The sequence below is a fragment of the Dromaius novaehollandiae genome, chromosome 4 (genome assembly GCF_036370855.1).
Source record: "Dromaius novaehollandiae isolate bDroNov1 chromosome 4, bDroNov1.hap1, whole genome shotgun sequence".
NCBI classification, from domain to species: Eukaryota; Metazoa; Chordata; class Aves; order Casuariiformes; family Dromaiidae; genus Dromaius; species Dromaius novaehollandiae.
In genome coordinates this window covers 81,848,771-81,872,587 of record NC_088101.1, presented here as the reverse complement: position 1 = coordinate 81,872,587, position 23,817 = coordinate 81,848,771, and the positions used below count along the sequence as shown (strand labels likewise).

The 23,817-nt window shown below is 42.6% G+C and overlaps 2 protein-coding genes across 22 annotated transcripts in view; one reads left to right on the top strand and one right to left on the bottom strand.

Annotated features, from left to right (window-relative positions):
• Window positions 1–1,758, bottom strand: part of SMYD1 (SET and MYND domain containing 1) — a 28,239-nt gene extending 26,481 nt beyond the window's left edge. The window contains exons 1-3 of the mRNA XM_026112669.2: window positions 1,097–1,758; window positions 909–1,003; window positions 413–547 (exon numbers count right to left, since the gene is read on the bottom strand). The gene's annotated coding sequence lies outside the window, so the exon portion shown is untranslated. The remainder of the gene's footprint in view (window positions 1–412; window positions 548–908; window positions 1,004–1,096) is intronic.
• Window positions 1,759–2,441: 683 nt separating this feature from the next.
• KRCC1 (lysine rich coiled-coil 1) overlaps window positions 2,442–23,817 on the top strand; it is a 28,386-nt gene continuing 7,010 nt past the window's right edge. For 15 of the 21 annotated variants that reach the window (XM_064511611.1, XM_064511609.1, XM_064511606.1 and 12 more), the window contains exons 1-7: window positions 2,553–2,719; window positions 14,031–14,137; window positions 15,790–15,897; window positions 15,987–16,161; window positions 16,874–17,152; window positions 18,647–18,746; window positions 20,256–21,160. In XM_064511611.1, the coding sequence (XP_064367681.1) occupies window positions 2,629–2,719; window positions 14,031–14,137; window positions 15,790–15,897; window positions 15,987–16,161; window positions 16,874–17,152; window positions 18,647–18,746; window positions 20,256–21,006 (1,611 nt within the window). In that variant the 5' untranslated portion in view covers window positions 2,553–2,628 and the 3' untranslated portion in view covers window positions 21,007–21,160. Of the gene's footprint in view, window positions 2,461–2,552; window positions 2,720–4,450; window positions 4,966–14,030; window positions 14,138–15,789; window positions 15,898–15,986; window positions 16,162–16,873; window positions 17,153–18,646; window positions 18,747–20,255; window positions 21,553–23,817 lie in introns of those variants that run through there. The other 6 variants (XM_064511614.1, XM_064511615.1, XM_064511612.1 and 3 more) reach the window with 6 other exon arrangements.

Sequence of the window (23,817 nt, the reverse complement as noted above, 5' to 3'; positions counted from 1 at the left end):
CCGCGCTTATAAGCAGCTGGCCTACTCCTACCCCCACCGTTTCCCATAGGAGGGCAAGGGGGTGGGAGCAGGAGGCGAAGCTTTTCGGCACAACGGTGCCGACCGACGCAGGGAAATCAAAGGGCTGGGACTTCTGCTGCGTTAGGAAACCCCTCTCCAAAAACCACGTTTGGAATTGTTTCTTGCAGTCACAAGCGGTTGTATATGTTAGGACTCAGAGATTAATTTATGCTCTCCCATTGGAGAGGGAATGTATTCTCTTTGCAAGGTATTTTTAGCAACCACATGCTTCTGTCTCTCAGGAAGCAACAGCTGAGACAGTGGGACGGGGAGGGCTGGAACACATATTTCTGACCCCTTCTACTGTCATCTGGCTTTTTCCAGAAACTAAACAATGCTGCTTTATTTTTACCTTCGAGGAGATGGCCCATGATTTGAGGCAGGGAGAACAGCGAAACACACGCCTCCTCCATTGCCACCGGAGCCTGGAAAAGGGGAGCCGCTTCCCAAATGCCAGCAGAGAGTTCACAGAGCAGCCTGGCACGGGCTGCAGAAGCAAGAAGGACATCTTAGATATTCACGCAATTTTGGATGCACTATACTCTTTGAGATTGTAGTGCATTTGAGGGTGCTCTTCACCTCCAAAACACAACCGCAGAAGAGATGGGGGAATTTGGCCCACCTTAATATAAAAGGAGGAGACACTGGAGAGATCGAGCCCATGGGAACACCGGCCCTTGCTTTGCTCACTGTTCCCAGTGGCCACTGTAAGTTCAAGGTGGCACAGCGAAAGGCCTCCAGATATAACAGACAATCTCACTGTGGAAATTTAACCCAGCCCAGATTGTCATTTGGCATTTTATTATCATTTAGCAACACTTCGTGTGGCTAATTCATGGCAATCTCACCTTTCCACCACGAGTAAACCTGATTTTGCTTCATCCTGGATTGCCAAGCACTCTGCAGGCGTTAATGCTTGCAAACCTCTTCCCACACCTCCTTGCTGCACAGAGAAATACAGCTGATTAACAGATAAGGAACACGAGGTGCTGGGAGGTAAAGAAGATAATTCTGTGCATCCCTAGATACACTTTACCTAGCCAAGGCAGGGGGAAGTGTTGTTGTCATCTTCAGGACAGTCACAGAACTGCTCAGCATCCACTGCTAAAAGCTGCTAGCAATTTTCCTTTCCTACAAAAAAATATGGTATCACATGTTAGAAGAAATATCCTGCGTTACAGCTTCTCTGAGTGTGCCAAGCATGAACAGTATAACTCTGCAACTCCATAAATTCAGGGTGATGTGAGTATTCATGTGATTATCAGCAGTGTTCCCCAAAAAACCAGACTCCTCCGTTCCTCACTGGGGAGGGCTGGAGCTGTGGCAGAGCCGGCAGCACAAACCTCCCTGCATTTACGCTGCACGGCGATCACAATTTTAATCACAGTGCTCTACCTGTGTGCTATATAATATGTGATTTTGGGATGCTCTGCTAGCCGTGTTTAATTCCCCTGGGTGTCAGCACCTCAAAATTGGGTGCTGATTTTTTTTTCCCCCAGAAATTGGAGTGTCGCTATATCGAATCCTGTCGTTAAACAATACATGCTGTTTTTGATTCCTGGATAACAAAGAAAACATTTACATATTTTCAAAGCAGCAAGCTAACAACAAAACATCAGACTCCACGTAGGATGAAATTACACGAGACCAACTCTCTGCACAAGCAGGCAGCAGTTGTGCATCTAGTATAATCCAAAAAAAAAAAACCATTTCAGCTGGGATGGGGTGTACCAAAAAGCTCATTTCTCTCCTTCCACCCCAGGTGATGCCCCATGGGTGCGTGCCCAGCTCGGCCGCGCGGGAGAGGATCAGCCGTCCGGCTGGACGCTGCGTCCGGTCTTGGCACAAGCACAAGCACTGGGATGCTCAGTACCACCGCGCTGCGGTTTGATACCCCGTTATTTGCAAAAATAAGGCGTTAAACTATCAATCTGAACAAAATCACTAGGAAAATTGTAGAGGGCTAAAAGAGGCTGGATAATGGGAATTCCCGCTTAAATCTCTCCAGCTCAGCGAGCCTCCTTTCAGCCCCTGGGGAACGCGGTGACTTCCAGCGCGAGCTGCCCAGGCGCACGGGTTTCGGGGCGCCGAGCACGGCCGACCTTTAACAGCGAGTTATTCTCGCTTCGGAAACACCACGGCCCGGTGCGAGGGCCGAAGCTGGAGGCAGCGACGGCTGCCGCCGCTCTCCCAACCGGAGAACAGAAACAAACAGCACCATCTGCCGCCCTCTGCACATTTATCCAAAGCAGCACGTTATCAAACTAAATCGCAGCCGGATCCGCGGCTCTGGGCTGCCTTGCAACCCTCCGCAGTATTGGCAAAAGTCATGAATAAAAGAGAGAAAAAATTTTTTAAAGGGTGCAGTAGTCCGGTACTCCTGGGACTTGCCCTGGCCAGGTAACTGCCGCGCTGTAGTTATGATTAATTATAATTAAACTGGCCTAACGACCGCGGGGCCGTGCTCGAGGGGACGCGGACCAGGCCGCAGGGCCCCCTGGGGCGGCGCCGTCCCGCCCCGCCGTTACGGGCCTTTAATGGCGGCGGTGGGCGGGCGGCGCCCGGGTCATGGCGGCGGCGGCGGGGCGGGCTGCGGCGGGCGGGGAGGAAGCGGTGGCGGCGGCGGCCCCGCTCCCCCTGCCCGCGGGCTGCGCGGAAGGTGAGTGGGGCCCGGCGCCGCCCCGCGCTCCTCCCCGGCCCCGCGCGGCGGGTACGGGCCGGCGGCGGCGGCGGTGCGGCCCGCGGAGGGGCCGCCGGGGCCTGCAGGGGCGGCGGCGGCGAGGGGGAAGCGGGCCGTAGGGGGCCCCGCGTGGCTGCGGGGGGCACCGGGGAGATGGTGGGGGGCTGCAGGGGGTCCTTGGGGCAGTGATTGGGGTTCAGAGGGGACTTTGGGGCCTTTGGGAGATGGTGAGGGGCTGTAGGAGATGCTTGGGGCAGTTATTGGGGTCCAGGGGGTGCTTGGGGGCTGTGGGGAGAGGGTGAGGGGCTGTAGGGGGTCCTTGGGGCAGTTATTGGGGCTTGGAGGGGACTTTGGGGCCGTGGGGAGATGGTGAGGGGCTGTAGGAGATGCTTGGGGCAGTTATTGGGGTCCAGGGGGTGCTTGGGGGCTGTGGGGAGAGGGTGAGGGGCTGTAGGGGGTCCTTGGGGCAGTTATTGGGGCTTGGAGGGGACTTGGGGGCTATGGGGAGATGGTGAAGGGCTGTAGGGGGGTTTTGGGGCAGAGGCAGTTTTGGAGAGGTCTGGGGGCCATGGGGAGAGGGTGAGAACTTTTAAGTCTGTGGGGGGATGGAGGTTTCTCTGGGGGGAGCACAAGGGAGTGAAGGGAAGATGGCAAGCGGACCCCTGGGAGCTGGGGGGCCCTGCAGGGTCTGTAGGGATGGGGGTAAACAACGGGAAAGGGGCTGGAGGCCTCGAGGCGAGGGAGGGTTCCTGGACACCTCGCCTGGGCTTGCTCCCTGCAAGGCCTCTCGGGCAGCAGGACTTGAGAGAGAGCTTAAATCTCGGTGCAACTCAGGCAGCAAAACCTTTCTTCAGGAAGGGAGAAATTTCAAGCACTGCTGCAAAACCTGACCCTTTCCCCGGGGACTCCCTCCCCTCCCCTCCCCTCCCTCGGACGGGACTCTTGTCAGTAGGTCCCTTGACCTGGGGACATAGCGAACCCATCCTGCAGTTGGTGTAGGCAGAAATATCCCCTCTCAGCCTGCCAAGTGCCGCTCAGTGCGGTGACAGAGACACTCTTCAGTTATTCATTTTCTGCTGGAGCTTGAAGTCTCTTCCTTGTGAGACTGGGTTGTGCCGCTTGTGTCAGCGAGACATTTAAAATCTCACTTGGTCAAATTCTTGCTGCTGAAAAGGGGACTGTTTTATATGCTCTCTGCCTGGTATTCTTACAGTGACGTCTACCAACAGATTCAGATGCCTCCTGTGTCTGTCTTGTGGCAGTTTGCACATACAGGTTGCAGCAGTCATGGTACACGCTCAAATAACTCCCAGGGTGATGGAAGTGGCAGGAATACCGGAGTGCAGTTCCCTCTGTGCAATAAAGTATTTTCTCTTGATGCCTGTGTTGAAAAGCAATAGGAATTTGAAATCAAAAGCAGAAATTTAGGAGCAAAATGCAGTGAGAGACTAGTTTAAATGTATTTTTCATGTGAAAGGAGCAGGTATGTTATCTAAAATAGGTCCAAACTGTTTGATACTGAGCTCTTGAAACGTAGTCTTACATTTAGTTGTTAGGTGCAAAGAGGTCTTCCTGTTGTCCGAAAAGGAAACACCATACTTCTGGAATATTAAGATGTCAGGGTACTTTTATGCACCAGTCCAGTGATACAGAGTATTAAAGTTGTGACTGAGAAGTGACAGGAACTTTGCCATGTCTTCTCCTTCCCAGATAATCTCTCCTGTGGGACATCATCCTGTGAAAATCTAGCAAATGGCCTCCCCAACAGTGGCTTACTTCCCAGAAACCATTCATAATGGGTATAAAACTCTTCCATGCCGAAGGGATCCTGCTTAAATCTAGCAAATGGCACAAAAAAGTGGCGTACTTCCAGGAACACCAAACCATTCATAATGGATATAAAATATTTACATGTTGAAGGGCTTCAGTTAATGTTTTAAAAGCATTGACTATTCAGTTGTATAATGAAAATAAAGTTTAGAAAAAGCTAGCCACATACTTTGTTATATAAACATGGTCTTGTTGTTAAATATGTGACACATCTATTGACAGCAGATTTCCCCATTGTCAGTTAAATTTAGTAGTGCTCTGTTGAACAGAAATAACTGGAGGAATCAGGCACTCTTAACTGTTTAAAAAGCTGACAGCCATGTTAAGCAGTCAGCTTTTGGAGGAAAAAGCAACATGAGTATGTACAGTCTTCGAGGGAGTACACTTGGGGAAAGGTATGAATGCAATCTTGTTATGTTTAGGTTTAAACTCTGTTTTTCATGCATACTTCATGAACTGAGTTGTCACGTTCCTAAAATTCAAAATGTGCTTTAGTGCCATAACACCAAAGCCTTTGATGTAAAAATGCTTTGCTTCTCCTCCCCACCCAGGAGTTTCAAGGAATTTTTAAGAAATATTGCCCTCAAAACCCTTAAATTTTCAATGTAGCTCATACCCTTATGTTTAGCGTATAACTGATAGAGGTTCTGTTCTGAGCCAAACATAGCAAGGGCTGCTATTTATGTTTTTCAGTTAATACCTGTGCCAAACAGTGTTATGGAACTGGATATTGTAATTTTTGATTTGATAGTTTATTGGGGGATGGAGGGCATCCTTTTCTTAAATAAGAAGTAAGCAATGACTTTTGTTTTTGGAAACCTTCTGGGCAAGCATTACTTCTAGTTTCCACCCCAACTTGTTGTTTTTAGCCTAAAGGGTTCTTTTTTTATTACTCAGTAGCAAAAGATAAAAACACTTTATACCTCTAAAGAACATAGTTAATCTGCTTCCTTTTCAAAGATTCAGTGTATAGCTTGCTCATGCTATAAATTATTTATTTCTCCTTCTTCCTTTTTTTATTTTGCACATCTCCATCTTCCACTTACAGGGGTAGGGGGAAGCCAGGTAACAGTTCATGTTTTATGTTTCTCACCCAGCTTTCTGCAAGCCAGTCTTCAATAGCACTGAAAGCAGGCTGAGAAATAATATTGCACAAACTACTGCAATATAGTCTTACAGGAGCACTTATGTGTAAGAAGACGTAGGGCATAAAAATAGGTTGTCTTAACCTACCTCAGAGTTTACAAAAGCAGGAGGTGGGAGGTGTATTTCTTATGTGTTTCTAAGACTCAAGAAATGAAAAGGAGAATGGGTCTGTTACCTTAAGGAAACAAGGGAATGCTTGGCAAGGGAAGTAACTCTTACCGTGCAATGTTTAAGAAGTCTAATGCACTAGATTCCCTTTTTAAAAGGAACTAGTCACCCCACATACACGTTAACCAGCCTTCTGTTGCATCCTTTGACTTTGTGTTTCAAGATGTAAAAGACAGCTGGATCAAACCATGCCCAGGGAAATTCAAAAAATTCAAAGCAAGATCTGAAGTCCTGTGCAGTTTATTGCATCAAAAGTGAGCTGACACTTTTTAATATCTTCGTGTTGCTAAAAGCAGAATAACTGATTTCAGTCTGCTTCAGCTGTGAAATACTGGTCAAGCTCTCAATGGGTGTGATAGGCTGCAGGGAGCAGAGGCCAGTGTGATACTCAGCAGAGGCACAGTGGTGGAAAAAAGAGGACTTGGAATAAACGGGGAAAAAAAGAGAATCAAGGAACTATATTGTGAAAAGTGGGCATCTTCATTTTTGGAGTAATGACTGATGTGTTGTATTTCCATCTTGATGCTTTAAAACACTTTCTATTTCCAGTCTGAGTCTTTCTAAGGGAGCAGGCAAAGCATTTTGTTACTGTTCACCCTGGGCGTGAGAAGGGTGAGCTTTGCAATTCAGATGAAATGCAAGTTTTTTCCCTTGTGTGTCAAAGCAGATCAAAGATCCATCTGGCCATAAAAGGCTTTTAGCCGAGTTTTGATTTAGTTTGTGCAGTTGAGAATGGTTGGGCAGCCCTGGGTTTGACTCCTGCTTTGGCAGTGTAGGTCTGCGCTCCAAAGGCCTCGTTGTACTGATGTACAGACTTAGGCACGTGTCTTGCACAAGTCTGCGATAATTTGTAGGATTCAAAGATGCATGTGAGTGTTTATAGGTTAACTTGGTTGCTATTACAAATGTCAGTGCATAAAAACAGAACTTGTGCAGTTGTTTTTTTGGGTTATTAGAAATATCTGCCATACCTTATTCTTTTTTTGAGTGCAAGTCTGCATTTTTAATGCTGATTTCAACAGAAGCAGGCAGGCTGATATTAAAACATTGTGGAAGACCATCACAATCTTACAGTTTTGATCATGCAACTAGTTTACCAGAACATGCAATACTGGCAATTCAGCTTAACAACGTTTATTTTCAAGCAGCAGAACCCACTTTGGTAATTCCATTCTTTAACAATCACCTGATCATTAAAAAAAAAAGAAAAAAAGAAAGATAAAATCATTCAAAAGGATATTCAAGATCTAAAATCACTTAAAGTTGAAATCTAGTACTACATTATCATTCCCTTGGAAAAATGTCTTTCATCTAATAGCAGGTACCAATTTTGATCTGGTTCAGCCTCCCATTCTCGCACAGGAGTCCTGTGCTGTCATACCAGACTTGAGTTTATTTGATACAGGTTTTCAAGTTCATTATCTTTGTCCAGCCTTTCTAAGATGGATATCTGTTCCCGTTTATTTATAAGATTGCTTTCTGCCTCCCCCTGCGCAGTGACTGGGGTACGTGTTTGCCTGTTGTACCATAACCAAAAATGCCAGGATTGCAGCGATGTTGTTTGCCTGCAGTGTCGGACAGGCGATACTCTTGTGTATTCAAGCTTTTGCTTGTCTTTCCCCCTGTTATTTAGCAGGGGTACGACCACATAATTACAAGCAGTAGAGTTTGCACATGGTATAAAGTTACTGCCTGTCAGCTGAGATGAGATTACTGACTGCGTGCGGGCTCTAGCCTTCCGTGGTTGCAGGGTAAAGCATGTTAGTGCAGTGCATGCGATTTAAATTAATCTGTTTTACTTTGCAGTCGGGACAGGCTTCAGCATGCATGCAGTCAGTTACCGTGTCTGAGGCTGACCGGTGGTAACTTTGGGAGACGCGCTAACCCCATTACTTGTGCAGGTATGGAGCGCGGATATGCCTTGGAGATAGCCATGGGAGAGGGCTCGGACAGCAAGAAAATATGTGGGGCAGTACTTGCTCTTGAGGACTTGTAGTTATCGAACTTAATTCATGCATATCCATCTATTTCTCATTAAAATGCTATGTTTGCTGCTGGCATTTGAGGGCAGAATTTGGCTATGTCATTACGTGGGATTAGCACCTTGAACCTGAAACTTTACATCTTCATCTTAATGGATTTGTCTACCCTATACCTTTTCTTTACTACATTATTCTGCTTTCTGTCTTCTCTACCCTTGAGAATTAGGAAAGAAAAATTAATAATAGACAAAGGCTGGATGCACCTCCTCTTTCTTCTTAATGGAGTGGTAAAAAATCCTGGGCTAAACAGGCTATCTTTTAAATAACCTGCTTTCTGATATTTTAATTAATGTCAGTATTTTTCCTGCCACCTTCTCCTACCACCTGCTTAGAGGGAGGTCTTTTTTTCCCTGCCTTCCCTGTGTGGCATGTTGCAAAGACTCCTCTAAAATTAACACAGAAAAAAAAATAAGTTTGAAGTGGAAAAACATCCTAGAACTTCACTCCTGTATCAAAATATCAAAGTGCAATAATGTTAAAATGCCTCTGAGCCTTCTCGCAGCAGTGTTTTAATGGCTTTGTTGATTTGCTGTGTCAGTGAAGAAGATTTAAAGCAATAAAACAGAAAAATGCTCAGTGTGCTTCTCAGATGGTAACTGAGAATCAAAAATCAGTAAATAAATCATTGGCTTTCAATTCAGACACTAACTGGGTTTTGTTGTTGCTTTTTTGTTTTTAAAGACAACTTGTTTGGCTTCAGATTTCCGATATGCACCTCTGTGATTTTGATTTCTTAACTAAAATTGCTTTCATTTTCATATTCAGGGGATATTTGTTGTTCTCCATTTTCACCCAAGTTGTTCACTGTTATGTAAGGTCACTTTTATAACTTCGCTTGAAGCATTTCGCTTCTGTGCTCTTTCTAAATGTCCTCGAAAGACTCTAGTCAAAAGGTTTAATTTATTTTCAAATGTCTATAACCCGAGTGGCATATAGCAACACGCGTATGTGGTTTCAGTTCTGCACCAGTTACCGAAGATACCCTGCACTCAATCTGCTCAATCAGATTGTAAAGGTAATCTTGACTAAGGCAGTTCACAGAAATGGAGTTAAATGGAATACTAGTGTTTAAAGTAGTCATAACGGAGAAGTTGTTTTTTGTTTTTTGTTTTTTTTAATTCAGAAAGCCTGTTGGAGGAGGAAATGTTGAGAGTGATTTTAATTATGAAAAGGTGGTGGTGTCACGGGAGATTTTGGTTATATTGGTGGCCTGCATAGTATCTGGGGCTATAAACTAGGAGAGAATATATCTTTTTTTTAACTAACTGGTCATTAGAAAAGAAAAAGACAATTTTGGGTTTTTTTTATATGTAATTTCCAATAATTTTGTCTGCTTGCCTGGCTAGCAGCTGCCCACTAGCTGTTTGTTAGTGTCATTAACTGTTGATTCCATCACCCATTACTGGATTTATACAGGATTATACTGATTACTCACATATTGTTGCTTGAGGGAAGTTGGGTATCTCTCTTGGGGTTTTTTTTTTTCATTTGCTTTAAATTAATTTGAAGTCGTTCTTCAGAATGATAACTTGTCATACCATGCACGGCATTGCTGCTTCCACCACAGCTTCCCAAACGGAGGTGGAGATCTGGAGATCCTAGTGGGGATTAGCTTGCCCTTGCACACACAACTTTCTACAGAGATGAAAAGTGCTACAATAAAATGAATGATCTTTTTACGATATCTGTTAATATTTTCTGTGAATATCTTTAAAATAAAGATATTCAGTGCATTCCCTTAAAATGTCTTTATTAAAAGACAAAAGGCAGGCTCTGAATTTTAGCAATATATACAAATAAAAAGTATGCTGGGTTCTTAACATACATTTATGGCCGTGATATTCTTCTGCTTTAGTAACAGATTGTTTTCATTTACTCAAGACATTTTTATAAGTTGCTTTTGCTGGAGATAGGACCAAACAGTTGTTTTTATGAGTGAGGGTAGATGTGCTTGGGAAACTGTTTTCTTGCATCAGTCTTTGTAAAGTGTGAGCAGTTTTCAGTAATTATTAAATTTTTGGTTACCTTGTGGCTTGCCTCACTAATGGGGAACTTAGAGTGAGACTAACTTGCTAAAGCATTAGATTTGGATCAGATTAAATCTGGATCAGAGACTGAATTCAGATTATTAGGTTACATTTTGATCTGCATCTTAGGACATAGGAAAAGACTTGTGAAGTAGCAGAACTCCAAGTGTGCCATAACAGGGCATTGAATTAGAGGGAGTGATTAATCAGCAAATAGAGTGGGGTTTTTTTCTTATGTGGTTATATGTCTTAGAATAAGAGTAGAACACGTCATATCCTTCTCCATTGCTTGCTTCTCCATTCTTTGCAGACATCCAAAAAGATACTTATTTTTTTCCTCTAGAACTATATCATTTTCCATAACTAGCTACAAATTAAGACTACACTGATCTTGTGCCTTCCCTTTTAGGTTTACATTCACCATCTGGAATGTGAAGATGGTAGCTCCCCCCAGGTGGGGTTGATGGTTGCAAAGGCGGCTGCCTCAGCTGCGGGTGCTCAGGGCTGGCCGTAGGGGTCTGTCTAGAGCCAGAGCTCACCAAGCTGAAGGTTTCAGTATAAACTGCTCCCTGCTGAGCTGAGCTGGCGTTTATTAATTTGAGCAGGACCTGGTGGGAGTTGTAGTCTTTTTAGGCCACACCACCCTTAGCAAGAGGAATGGTTACGGTCTCCCATGCAAAGATGGAGCAACCGTTGCAGTAAGAAGTTACACAGAAGGCATGTTTTGCTAGCAGTAGCACGCTGAACGCTTCTCGGAACCTAATTTGTAATTTTTAATATCCAGCTTAGATGGGAAGGAGGTACTCAGTCCACCTGTGACCTTTTCTACTTATGTTGTACTTAAAGAGCAAGATGCTGGCAGATGGATGAACATCTGGAATCACTTACAAAACATTTATTTGGTAACACTTGTTTTCTAAGAAAACCAAGGAACTTAAGCCAAGATTATTCAGAACCTAACTAAAAATAGTAATTTCAAGTTAATCATCTTATGCTAATTCTGTTGCTTAGGATAATGCTTGAAAGCCCCATCCAAGTGAGGAACTCCACACAGTTACTCGTGCTCCTGAGAATTAGTTTCAACTCATCCCTTTGCAGTAGGTAACTAATTTCTCCCGCAGCACTGTTGCAGGATAAGGGGTGCAGAGAAATGAAAGCCAGGATCTTCACACTTAAATATCTAAATACAGTATGAACGTAGCCGCAGTTAAACTTGTTTGCATTTGAGAATGTAGGTTTAGAGATGTTGACCAAAGTTTAACACGTCCGTAGCAGAGCTGAGAATAGAACCATGGTCTCCACTTTCCACACTAAACACTTTTTAAAATCATTTTTGGATGCAACTGAATGACATTTCAATTACCAGTTAAGTCCTCTTTTCCATAGCTATCTGCAGACTTGGTGTTCAGTTGCTTAGTTTTATCCTTTGGTCTTGAACAAACTGTATTGCAGTCATACACTGATTTGACACAGTCATCCATAAAGATCAATATTTGTACATGTTTATAAATTCACATTATTAACACAGTGATTTGGATGGCTAGGGAGTTAGTCGTGGGATACCAAGCAGTCTTTGCATTCATTTGAAATGTGGCCAGAACTGATGTGTCCTTTTCACATGAGACATGCATGAAATGGGGTATTTAACGTGCAGATTGTTCTCAAGTTAGCACCAGAAATGAAATGGCTCGTTTTGGTAGTATCAGTAAAGAGGACAAGGACTGAACGGGCAGGGAGACCAAGAGCCTTGTTTACAGCGAGGTTGCATGTTATTGCAAAGTCAGCGATGGTTTATTCATCCTATGGACTGTTTAAGAAGGCAGTTTTGCAGTGCATCTCTGGCACTGGGAACACTTGAAAGCCTTTAAAATGTCACTATATGTAGAGAATTTTGTCCAAAGTGATGTCTCCCATTCTGTCTAACTCAGTTCTGACATGTACCTACCCAAGCCCAGTTTCCTCTGAAAAGATGTATTTCTCACGAGCTTATGGAGGATAATGGGGCAATGCAAATGGTACAGGCGAGGTAGATAGCGTGTGTGAGAGCTGATAACTTCAAATGTTTGCTTGAAATAAGACATGTGTAATTGCACACAGTTAATACGTGCAACCTTGTGTTTCTGTAATTGTCACCTGCCATCCTGGCTCCTTTCCTTGTGTGTGCATCCTTTTATGTCCAGTGCCTTTTTAGGTTGGAACAGAAACTCTGATTTTTAATGCTTGTATTATGCTCACCAGAAATGGGCTCTAATCCTTATTGGTGCCTCTAGGCACTTGGAAATCAAGTATTGTACTGTTATTTTCAGCCTCGTGTGGTCATGTATCTTCATGTAAACGGGGCACCATAAAGATTATTGAAGCCCCAAATCTCACAGCGTGTCTGTGGCAGTATGAGGCACCATAGATGTCGTAATACAGCTGGGGAAACTGAGGCAAGGACAGACCATGAGACTGCCTAAGAGTCACGTGAGAAAATACTACCATTAGGTCATTAGTAAGTAGGAGTTGTTATGCAAATTGAAATACCCTGACTGTTGCCCATGGTAGTGGTATTTCATAGACTTGTGCCTACTTGCACTGCAATTTGCCTTTTTTTTTTTTTTTTTTTTCCTTTTAAAGAGACAGGATTGCTTCATTTATTTTTTGCTGGGTAGCCAAGTGTTTGCAGTTTGGTGTGCTGGAAGTTACACCAATGGGCTCCTCTTTAAGTGGCTTTTTCTGCTACAGACACTGAAAATTCATGCATTTCAGGTGCAAGGCAGGCTTTTGGCTAACGCCCAGAACCAGCTCACTGGATTTTCTTGTGTGGATCTGCTGAAGTTGTTTATTGTGCCCGTATTTCCCTTCTCTGCTTGAAAGGGTTAGGCTACGTGTATCAGGAATTGTTGGCTTGTCAAAGCCATTTTACATTCCTTGTTCCAGGCTTCCACTTTACTGAGCCACAAGCAGCATCTCTTTCCTGGGGTGGTGCTGGCTTGGTTAAAGCATACGTCATACAGCTTGTACTTAAGTTCATGCTCCTTTTTTAAGAGGCTGTGTGGAAGTGCACAGATGGAAGTTACATGCCCAGTGCGAGAGTGGAGGCCTGTCTAGACACTTATCAGATCGTTTCCTAGCTCTTGCACTTCTGACCTCGTCCTTCCTTAATCACCTGTGATCTGATCGTCCCACAGCTTAGCACCGTTCTTCTTCTCAACCCTGGCGTTACAGGACATACTACACAGTATTTCATTCTTCTCTTTCGTGCTCCCTTGGACTTTATGTGCCTTTGGCAGGTGGCCAAGAGAGTAATCTTTAGAAATGATGGTAAAGGTTGATTGCCTCTGTGGATGTCTAGGTGCCTCTTGGCACCTAGAGGCAGGAGACTGAGGGGCGCAATGCCTTCCTGCCCCGCGATCTCTCCAGGGAACAGCGAAACACTTCCGAGGGTCTCCTTTGGAGACCACTCCACATCTGGTTTCAAGGATGGAGGCCAGCTTCATACATTGGATAAACTTAGAGGGATTAGGCTAAATTAAGGCAACATGATACTTTCTCCTGTATTTTTTCTTTGGACCTTGGTTTCATTTGAAGAACATTGTCTAGTTAAACTGCCTGGTTAAAGCTGTGGCTTCCTTTATATTTTATTTAAACTGGTTTAGTTTTGTCTTATTTTTAAGAGCAGGGCATGCCAAAAAGTGAATTTTTCCATATTTAGCTAACTGTGTGACATAGTTCAGTTAAAATCCTTCTTTTCAGGGCAGAATGTCAGAAATACTTGACTATTTGAAGTGGACTGTGAATCCTATGAAGAGTCTTTGTTGTCTTGGTTATTAAAGTCCAGGTACACTTATAATAATACTTTATAAGTCCATAAGAGTGATATTTCTTTAACTAGGAAGATTTAGTTGGCTTTACAGCATTCCTTTGAAGCCACAACCAGGCACAGTGTGATCCAGTAGATGAACCTCATCCCGTTCTCTCATCTCGCGGTGCGTGTGGATATTCACCGGTGGTTAATATCTTGTATAAGCAGAGACGTGCAAATATATTGTGTGCTAACTACTGATGGTTTTTCCCTTTGCTTTTCGCATTTAGATGGCATGTTAGATGAGGCAACAAGGAAAGACCTTTTTACCGACACTTTCTGTAAAGTTTGCGGGGCAGTGCTGCAGTTTGAGTCCCAAAGGATGTCACATTATGAGGTAGGCAGCAAGGGAGGGTCTCTCCGAGCAAGCACTGGGGCTTTTTTGTTCGTTTTGGGTTTTTACATTGTGTTATAAAAGACCATTTACAGCTTTTAATAGTGAATTTCTCGAAGCTTGTCCTAGGCTTAGACGTTACCCAGAACTGAATGTTGTGAAAGTTGTGGGTTAGGTGGTGAAGGGTCGTCACCTGTGTATTGCAGCATGATTATAGAAGAAACCAAACTCCTGCAAGCCGTGATGTGGTTGCAGCAGATCTGCACCATGTTACCCAGGTTGTATGGATGGCGTGGGCGATGCTCGATGCAGCAGACAGGCCATGCTTTCTGACTCTGCACCAAGGGATGCACACGCTGCTCTCTGCGCATCTGTGTCTGCACGAGGCAGGTTGTATGAATCATGCCGAAGGCATTTCTTAGAGCAAATGTGTGCCTTGGAATATTGCCAGAGATGTGGGAAAGCATGCTTTATTTTGAAGCTTGGTCTTGAGTGTGTGCAGATTTGCAGGCACAGATATTTCTCTCTCTTCTGGTAAAAATTAAAATTTAAAATGTCAGTTGCTCTTGGGGATCTTTCTTACCATTCAGAGTATTAATTAGAACTTGGGTCTTGCAAGGTAGAGTGTTTCCTTTCTTCCATTTAACTTAGGCAGGAGTTACGCTCTCAGCACTTCACAGAGTTCATACCCTCAGCTTGAATTTCTGTTTCTTGGATCTGAATCTAGTTGATGGTAATAGGTGCTGTTGTAAAGTTACCTGATTTCACCATTACAGAAATAATTGATATGGAAATAACTGACTGTTTCTCCTCAGTCATGTTTGCGTTGGCTAGCCAGGTGTGATATAGGACCTTGTTCTCTTTGATAGTATTGCTATACTACCCTGGAGTGCACCTCAGAATCATTAAAAGACACTTGGAAAGCATCAGATCAGGGAAGACAAGTTACTTGTTTTGCTTGGAAGGATACCAGCGTATACTGTGGCATGTGGATAAGTAGAAGTGCAGGAGTCTGAAGGTTATGGGTTGGGGGAGCATCTAAGAATTAAGAATTAACTGCAACTAAAGGAAGTGTACGTAACACCTAATTTTAGGTACGTGGACTCTGGTATCCTCAGTAGAGAGGTGTTGAAATCACCTCAGCTGGAAAAGCTGGAGTCATTCAAAGCTGGAAATACTCTAACTCACCTAGAAGGGAAAGCAGTTTCTCTCCATTCACTGTAGAGGCAGACTAGGCTTCCTATTCAGTTGTGCTGCCTGTCAGTCCTCTGTGCCACGATATGGGATGGCCTTGATGTCAAGCACCAAGGTTTTGTGGTAAGGACGCTCAGCAGACTTGCTCTGTGGCTTGGGTGCAGTCGTCTCAACCACTGTTTAGGGGGACATGTCTGAATTTGTTGGTTCCCCGAAGAGATGAGTGTAGATGACTCTGAGGGCTGCCTGAGGCAAAATGTTAAGAGTAATGCTAAGTATTATATAATTGACTAAAAAGGATTGTTACAGCAGCTGGTCTTTATCTGCTGGTGGCTCTGCTTTATACAAATACAATCAGCAAGTGCTGAAAGCAGTTTTTGACAGACGAAATCCCAGTCGTTGGATGTACCAGTGCCTGGCTCCTTGTTAATGAAAGTGGGATAACTCTAGTCTCTTTCCAGGGCAAGAAACATGCTCAGAAAGTTCGGCTTTACGTCCAAATGCACGGTGAGAAGGAACAGAGGCAGGAGCTTGGAAAACAGAAGACAGTGAATTGTATCAATTTTCAGGTGACTCTTCCCCTTCAGGTCACTCACTAAAATGCTTCCTTGTACTTCAGCGAATGCCTGTAACTGAGCTTGCCTTTGCCTGGTTTCAGATGGATAGAAGTGGAGTAGTGGACAAAAACAAGTACTGCAATCTCTGCAACATGATTTTTACTTCCCCAATTGTTGCTTTGTCTCATTACTTGGGAAAAATCCATGCTAAAAAGCTGAAGCAATTCTCAGGAGACCAAGCCCAGATATCAGCTCAGCGAATGCAGCCTGTCTCCGGTGAGAACTAAATGATTAGGTCCTACAAGTGCATGTGTTTGCCTGTCACTCTTTGAAACAAATAGGGTGAAGTATCTTCCTACACCTGCTATGTCTCTATGCTTTCCTGTTCTGCTAAAGTTGTGGAGCTGCCATGTGAGAACTCGTTAGATGGATAAACAAAGACATTGCTCTGTGTAGTTCTGCAACAAAGGAGCCTTGCTTTCCAATTCCTCATTTTTCATTGACCGAAACTAAAAGCAAATATCTCAAATTTTTTATTAATGAACAGTGTCTGTTGTTGTTCTGAGAATTTCCTTGCAACCCAAAGCAGATGTTGATCTGTTTGATAAACTAATATGTTAAATTAAAAAACAATCAGTCCATGAGCAACCCTTAACTGGAATTAGTCACGTACAAGATGCTGAACAAGATGGAGCATAGCGTAGGTGCTCTGAATCACTTTATACAAGGTGAATCCCTCCTCTTGGACTGTATAAGGACCTTAAAGTGACCAGTCATCAAAAACAGCTGATTAATACTGTTGTCTAATGGTGGGGTTTCTGAATACTCCAGAGTTGTGTCCCTTATCAGTCTACACTCTCACATCCTTGCAAGAACCAAGAGATTTTATAGTCTCTTGCAAGTTGTTCTGCTTTCCAGCCCTGTAGTTCTGCAGTCACCTATTTTGTTCCATGGAATTGTTCTAGCCTTTACTTTGTTGTGCTATCAGCAGGTTTATCTTCTACTTCCACGTCTCCAACTTTACAGAAGCCCTCAGCTGAGAAGCCCTTGAGGACTTCAAAAGCTGAAGAGTCTTCATCATCCTCCAACACAAGTTTAGAGTTAAATTATCCAGACAAGTACTGCAAGCTCTGCTGTGCTCCCTTCAATAATCCACTGATGGCCCGTCAGCACTATGTTGGTAAGAAACACAGAAGAAATGAAGCACGTAAAAAGATGATGGAGGAGCTGGGAGACAAAGCTGTCCCTGCAGAATCCAACACAAATGGTAAGCAGGACATGAAGAAGTATTACAGAGACTTTTGAGTGTTACTTGAGTGCTCCTGTGCTATAGAACATATTTATTTCTTTTTTTCTGTTTGTTCTGTGCACTGCCAAACTTATCTGTCTCTGACAGCTTTAGGTTGGAAAATACTTCCTATGGACTTGGAGACCCAAATCCAGTCCTCACTGAGCTCTGCAGTCAAATTCAAAGGATCATAAAAAATAGCCTGGTCTCCCAACCCAAGGGTTGACCAACTGTATCTGTATATATGTATCTGTGAAGTTTGTGTAAGGTTGTGGTGGAAACTCCACTGCTTCCACAGGCAACATATCCCAGGACTTCTCAATCTTTATCTTCTCGATCTTAAAACCCTCTACTGACATTTAACCTTACTCTCTCTGACCACAGTATGTCTCTTCACTGTGCACAGAGCAAGAAATAGAGACAGGAAATGGATCATTCCTTTCCTTTTCTCTTTTCACATTCTTTAAATAACTGAAAACGGGTATCATGTCCTACCTTAGTCCTTTATTCACCGAACTGATCATCATAATTCGGTCTTCTCACATAAGCAAAATATGTTTTCTAGACTGTCATTGTCCTCTAGTCCCTGAGGACCCCTGAGGACTGTCTCTGGTTAGTCTATATCTTTCTTGAAGCATTGTCCAAAGACTAAACTTTGTTCCTGTAGCAGTGTCACTGCCATCGACTTCAGTGGACCATCATCTGGTCCTGTGTGACAGAGCTGTTAATCCTTTCTTTAACAGGGAGTTGAGAATCCTAGTTGCTAATCAAAAGTCATTAGTGTAAACCACCTCTCCCTAAGTAAATCCTGCTGTAACTTAAACAAAATAATACATTTTGCTGCAAAACAATAGCCTGTTGGAATTCATGCTGCATTTTACTAATGGATGAAGCTCTTGGGTTTGTGTGGGGGGGAAGTTTCACTGGTTTTCATATATTTAGATCTATGGATGGCACAGGTTGTAGGAGGGGGGGGAAATGACACAAGGTTTTCCTCATCTCCTATCTTATATTTGCCTGAGGCTCTGCACGCTGTATTCATAATGTACTGTATTGACAGTTCCCTCAGCATCTTCTGCCCAGGGTTAAACTAACACTGCATGAACATTTGAGCAGCTAATGTTTAAACTGCTCTTACTTGAATTAAATTCAGATTTGACAGGATTGGTGTCTGTGGGTGCTTGCCCTGAGTCAGGTATTTACAATAGCATTTAATTTTTCAGTATAGTTCATTTTCATCAGAAGTTGATAACAGTGTACAAGAATTATTTTGGATCATTTCTGTCATCAGAAATATTGTCTTTGTTAATGTTTGTATTAAGTTGTACATTATAGCAGAGAACTTTATCCGTCTCTAGAAGCTGTTTATGGGGACATTATATTATGACTTTTGCATGGGGAGGGAACATGATGTGCTTTGAGTTTTGCCTTTTTATTTGAAGTCTCTCTAACCTACAGCTCCCTTCTTTTCAGCAGTTGGGGTTGGTCATTACATATGTCCTATATGTAACATCACACTTACATCTATAGAAATGTACCAGTCCCACATGGAAGGACATAAGCACCAGACTAGGTAAGTCTCTTGTCACTGTTCGTCTGTTGTTTGTACTTTCAAGTTTCTGTGAAAGAGCTTGCCTTCTGTTTTAGCCCTGCTGTTTGCTGTTCAGTGACTTTGACTAGTTACTGTGCATTTTTTTATGCTGGCTTTAAGGGACACTGTCCATTTAAACATTATACTTCTAACTGAAATTCAGTCTTGGAGGTCCCACAGTCACATCTTCAATGGCAGTCCACAGGAAAGGTCCTGACACCTACACAATGTTTCCGGCTTATTTTGCTATCCGGGGACAGCAGCATCTGTTCTTGGCAACTTCAGTGCTCAGGCTAGGAGGAAGTGGTCTGTGCTGTAAGGTTCCTGTTGACACAGCAAATAAGGCCTTAATCCAGAAAAGAGCCGAGTTTCATCGTATGTTTGGCATAAGATGATTTATGGGTTAGATGATAGCTCTGTACTTTTCTTTTGGCCCAGAAAAGGGGTTGTAGGTTGTGTTAATTGCAGGATGGATATTGTGGTGATGTATCCATTGATGAGTAAAGATATACTTGTTGGAGACTGCTGTGTAAGCATAGGCCAAGTACCAAGATTGTTTTCATATTGGGTATTTTGATAAGACATATTTTAAGCTAGGGTGCAATATTAATGTAACCACAATAATGTAACTGGCATATTACTGGTACGACTTTAAATGTTTGTTTAGTCAATGAAATTAGAGTCCCAAAAAACACAGAAGTATGGGGAAATGCTACAGGGTTATTTATATTTTAACAAAATGAATGTATAAAGCTAGTGAATTCAGACAGCACAAGATGCATTTAAGGGATGGGTCTGTGGAGCTGCTGTTCTCAGCAAAGATATATTTGTCATCTAACCACCCTATCTTCCAGCCTGAGGAAATGGAGAGTAAAATATAAACTGGTAGGTAGTTTTGCCTTGGGAGCATGCCTGTCATCTTTTCTGGCAATCCAGATTTTTAGCTTCCGTTTTGTTTTGATTCTACTGTGAAGTCACTCAGTTTGCCTGAAATAACTGTAATGCAACTGTTCGATAGAATGAACCTCCCACACCAATGAGTATCTTTGTAACTTGACAGTCAGTATGTTATGTAATTGTTTAATATCTGCAGCTAATAAGAGATTAGTTAATAAGAGAGGATGTTAAATTTTCTTTTCAAAAAATAGTTTTAAAAATGTATGCAGTCATTTTAAAAGCATGTTTTACTCTGTGTCCCACATCACAAAAAACTCCTTTGGTCTTCATGAAATTACTCCAGATTTTCAGTTTCACAAAGGGCAGAATCTGTCCCCTGTAACTTCAGCTGACTTCACAATTATGATCGTATATAGCAGGGTACATGTGGCTATACAGAGCAACACACTTGAAATATGTTCTTTTCCTAACTGTGGAAATATAAATTGTGTATTATCATATATGTCTTTCTACCTTCCTGACTTTTTTAAAATCACCAGGCCATAAGCAAATAGGTAGTATTGATAGCTAAGCCTTTCTATCCATTTCTTGCAGAGAAACAATGGTCGTCAGTCTCCTGAAGAATCCAAAGAAAACTTATGACTCCTTTCAAGATGAACTAGCAGATTACATTAAAGTGCAGAAAGCTAGAGGTCTGGAGTCTAAAGCGCTTTTTAGAAAGACAGAAGCGTTTCAAGATAAAGATGTTGAAGGAAGAAGTGACCCTGGTGAGGTTTTACCTTCAGACTTTACATATGAACAAGCCCAGTGTTCCAGCCTCTGCTCAGAAACACACTCACCTACAAATACGGAGGAAAAGTCATCAGCTTGTGAGAATACACCAGAAAAGACACCTGATTGTCACTATAATGTGGGATATTGTACAGAAAAGCAAGCATCTGAGGTGACCACCATCAGAGATGACGGCTTTGGCCTATCAGTTGCCAAATCTAACGACGGCCCAGAACTTGTGTCTGCTGAAACTGCTATCAGCTCCTACAGAAAAGAACAGAAACTTCTGGAAAAACATGCTGAGGAGGAAAAATATATCAATGAAGAACTGAAGTATGAGAAAAAAGGCACAAAGCAGAAAAGAAAGGAAAATAGCGAAGATGAAGATTCTGGAAAGGAAAGTGAGAAGCAAAAGCGAGTAAAAGTGGACATAGACTTGATAAATGAGAAGAAATCAAAATCTTACAAAGACAAAAGGCTTAAAGAAAAGCACAAAAAAGATAAAAAGAAGCCACAGCCAGATAGCAGAACAGAAGAGGAGCTGCTTTGGGATGAATCTATCCTGGGATACTGATACAGGTTTTGGTCAGCTTTACGAAGCTGATTCTGTTTCTAGACTCTCTTAACCATTGTGTACTGTATGATGACTTTTTTTTTTTTTTAAACAAACTTTTTGTTCCAATCTGGAAGCAAGAAAAATCCTGTCTTCTGAGACTTTGGGGTAGTAGGTATGCATCCATTTTTAATTACCTTACACATACAGCAGTCATTGCAGTGATGTAAGTTTGACAGTCTGTAATCTCTTCTGGAATATGCTCCAAAAATGAGTCAGTAGCCTACAGAATTCTCTTGGAATTTCACCAAATGTACAGCTTCTTTCTAATATTAATGGTGCCTACTATGGAGGTTTCTATCATTCTTCTAGGAAAGTACATAAATTTGTAAGATAAGTGCACTACAGTGTTCCCAGCTATTTCTGTAACTGTTTCACTGACAGGTTTTAAAGGAGAATGTCAAAGGCTTTTGATTCCAGATCTTATTTGCAATTGTTATTCTTTTTCACCCAGTTCTGAGAGTGGAAAAATGAGTCTCTATTAAACATGTAACTGGTTGTCAGATATCCATTGTCTAGTACATTTTTCTTATTGCAGTCCAAATTCTTAGTTTAATTTAGGCAACACAGAAAAGGCGCAGTATGCAAGATGAATTGCTTAAAATGAGGCTGTTTTCTGCTTCATTCAGTCATAGCAATTTACAAGAAGTCTCAAACCAGGAATGTTAGTGATGCTTGATTTGTAATCCAAACAATACGCTGAAAAAAATCAAACAGCTTTGTGTTTCCGTTTTACATACAATGTCACCAGACCTCCATTCACAATACGGATCATATTGTTGTAGCGTTAGAACTGATGTCCTACATATGTGAGATTAATCGAGAAACTTAGATGATGGGGTTAAAGCTTTTGTGTTGTTCCCAGGACTCTCAGATGAGACCTTCAGTGAGCCATGAAGGCTAGAAGTTCTTCAGCCTTTACAGACCCGGGGGTAGGCAGGCTGGTCGAGAGGAAGAGGAGAGTTGTAATGTGTCTGCTTGCACTGTGCAGAGCTGGGGTTGTGTAGAGGATTTGAGGGTTGTGTGACGTCTTATGGAAAGCTGCTGGATTGAGTAAATCACTTTAGCTCTGAGAAGTGATCATTTAAAAGCAATGTATTCAGGTTGCAAGAAAGCTTTTTCTTAGCATTGATGTAGGATCTGAAAGCCATCATATTGTCAAGCCACACTACTCAGACTACACTTTCCACTGGGTAGTCTGCGTCTGTAGAGCCCACTGTGCTGAGCTGCTGCTTTAAGTAAATTTGTCCAACTAAAATTTTCTGTTGTGTGGTGGGATGGAGTAGAGTCCATGGCCCTCAGCTTTGAATTCTTTCTGATCTGTTCTAGTTTTGCAGGAATAATGAGTAGGTTGATAAGCCCTGAAAATAATGTAGGCTGCTTTTCTAAGGATTTGCGTTGTGTGGTTGATCGCAACCTTGGTCTTAGTTTTTATTTCTCCCTGCTACTGAAGTTATGAGTCTGTGTAGTGGGCAGCTGAGCAGTCAAGTAACCTAGTTCATCCTCTAGCAGACTAGGTTTGTTAGATACATACACAACTAAGCAAAGTTAAGCAGGAACACATAGGCTCCAATAACAATTCATTGGTCGGACGTTCTGAGAGTCTCGGGAACCTGGAGTCAGAGGTCCATGGGAATTCAGCTCTAAGTTCAAAGTGTTCACAGGGTCTTTGTGCTGGTCATCTTTTTTAATCTTCCCTGGTCTTTGAGGCTGATAATGCCTCTGCTTTCTTCAGTGGATCCTTTTCCCCACTCAGGAATTACATGCCTTCCCATATCTTACCAAGGACAGGTTCCTTGGCTTTTCCTTATCCTCTGCTCTTCTGTTGAGGGAGTCTGAAGTCACACATTAATAACTGCTTTTCTCATCGTTTGTTGGGGAAGAGAGCAGGTTCAGTCGTAAGTCACTTATGTTAACTTTTTCTCATGCCAGCTGCAGGCTGCTTGGCCATTTTCAAGCACTCTTTCCTACATATACTCTTTGCTGTGAGAATAACATATGACTGACACTGCAGCTTGTCTCCTACAGAAGACAAATAGTAGGGACTTCCTTTTCTCCCAGGGCACCAAGTTTAACAAATCTTGGGACATTATAAGATCTCTTTGATATTTCTAACACCCTGTCAAATAGGGCTGTATAAATATGGCCAGCGTCCTTCAGAATTATTAGTAGGGAACCCTTGCTCCATATGGTCATATATTCTTCATTTCTTTAGAAAGTCAGTCTAAGAAAATAATAAGACCTCCAGTAGATAGTAAGGCCATGACGTAGGACTCTGCACGTATACAAGGAACAGACTTGTTGAAGGGAAAGAAGTGTCTTTAATTGCTTTTTCAAATGAGAATTGCACTTTTGGAAGTGAGGAGAAGGCGATTAAACAGCTCTGAAAATATGTTAAAAGCATAAGTTGGCAGAACAGAATTTCTGTTCTTTAATGATCACTCCTAAACCAGTGATCTACCTCCATACACTCCTGCCCCACCCACTGGAAAGTGCTTGCTCAAGCTCTGTAGAATAGCTCTAAATTTTGTTGATGTCAAACATGAAATATGGTAAGATCCCAAAAGGAGTGCTATTGCCACAGTGTAATTAAGCAATGATTAATCTGTGGTGTAAATGCTGCAAATGAGACATAGCAGATTGTCTCATCTGGCATATGTGACATAGAGCTCTAATTTAGATAAGTGATACCTTATTCTCTGAAGTCATAAATAATGATTATTGTTCACATGTTTCCTGATTGCTTTGTTACTAGCTTTTAACATATTTGCC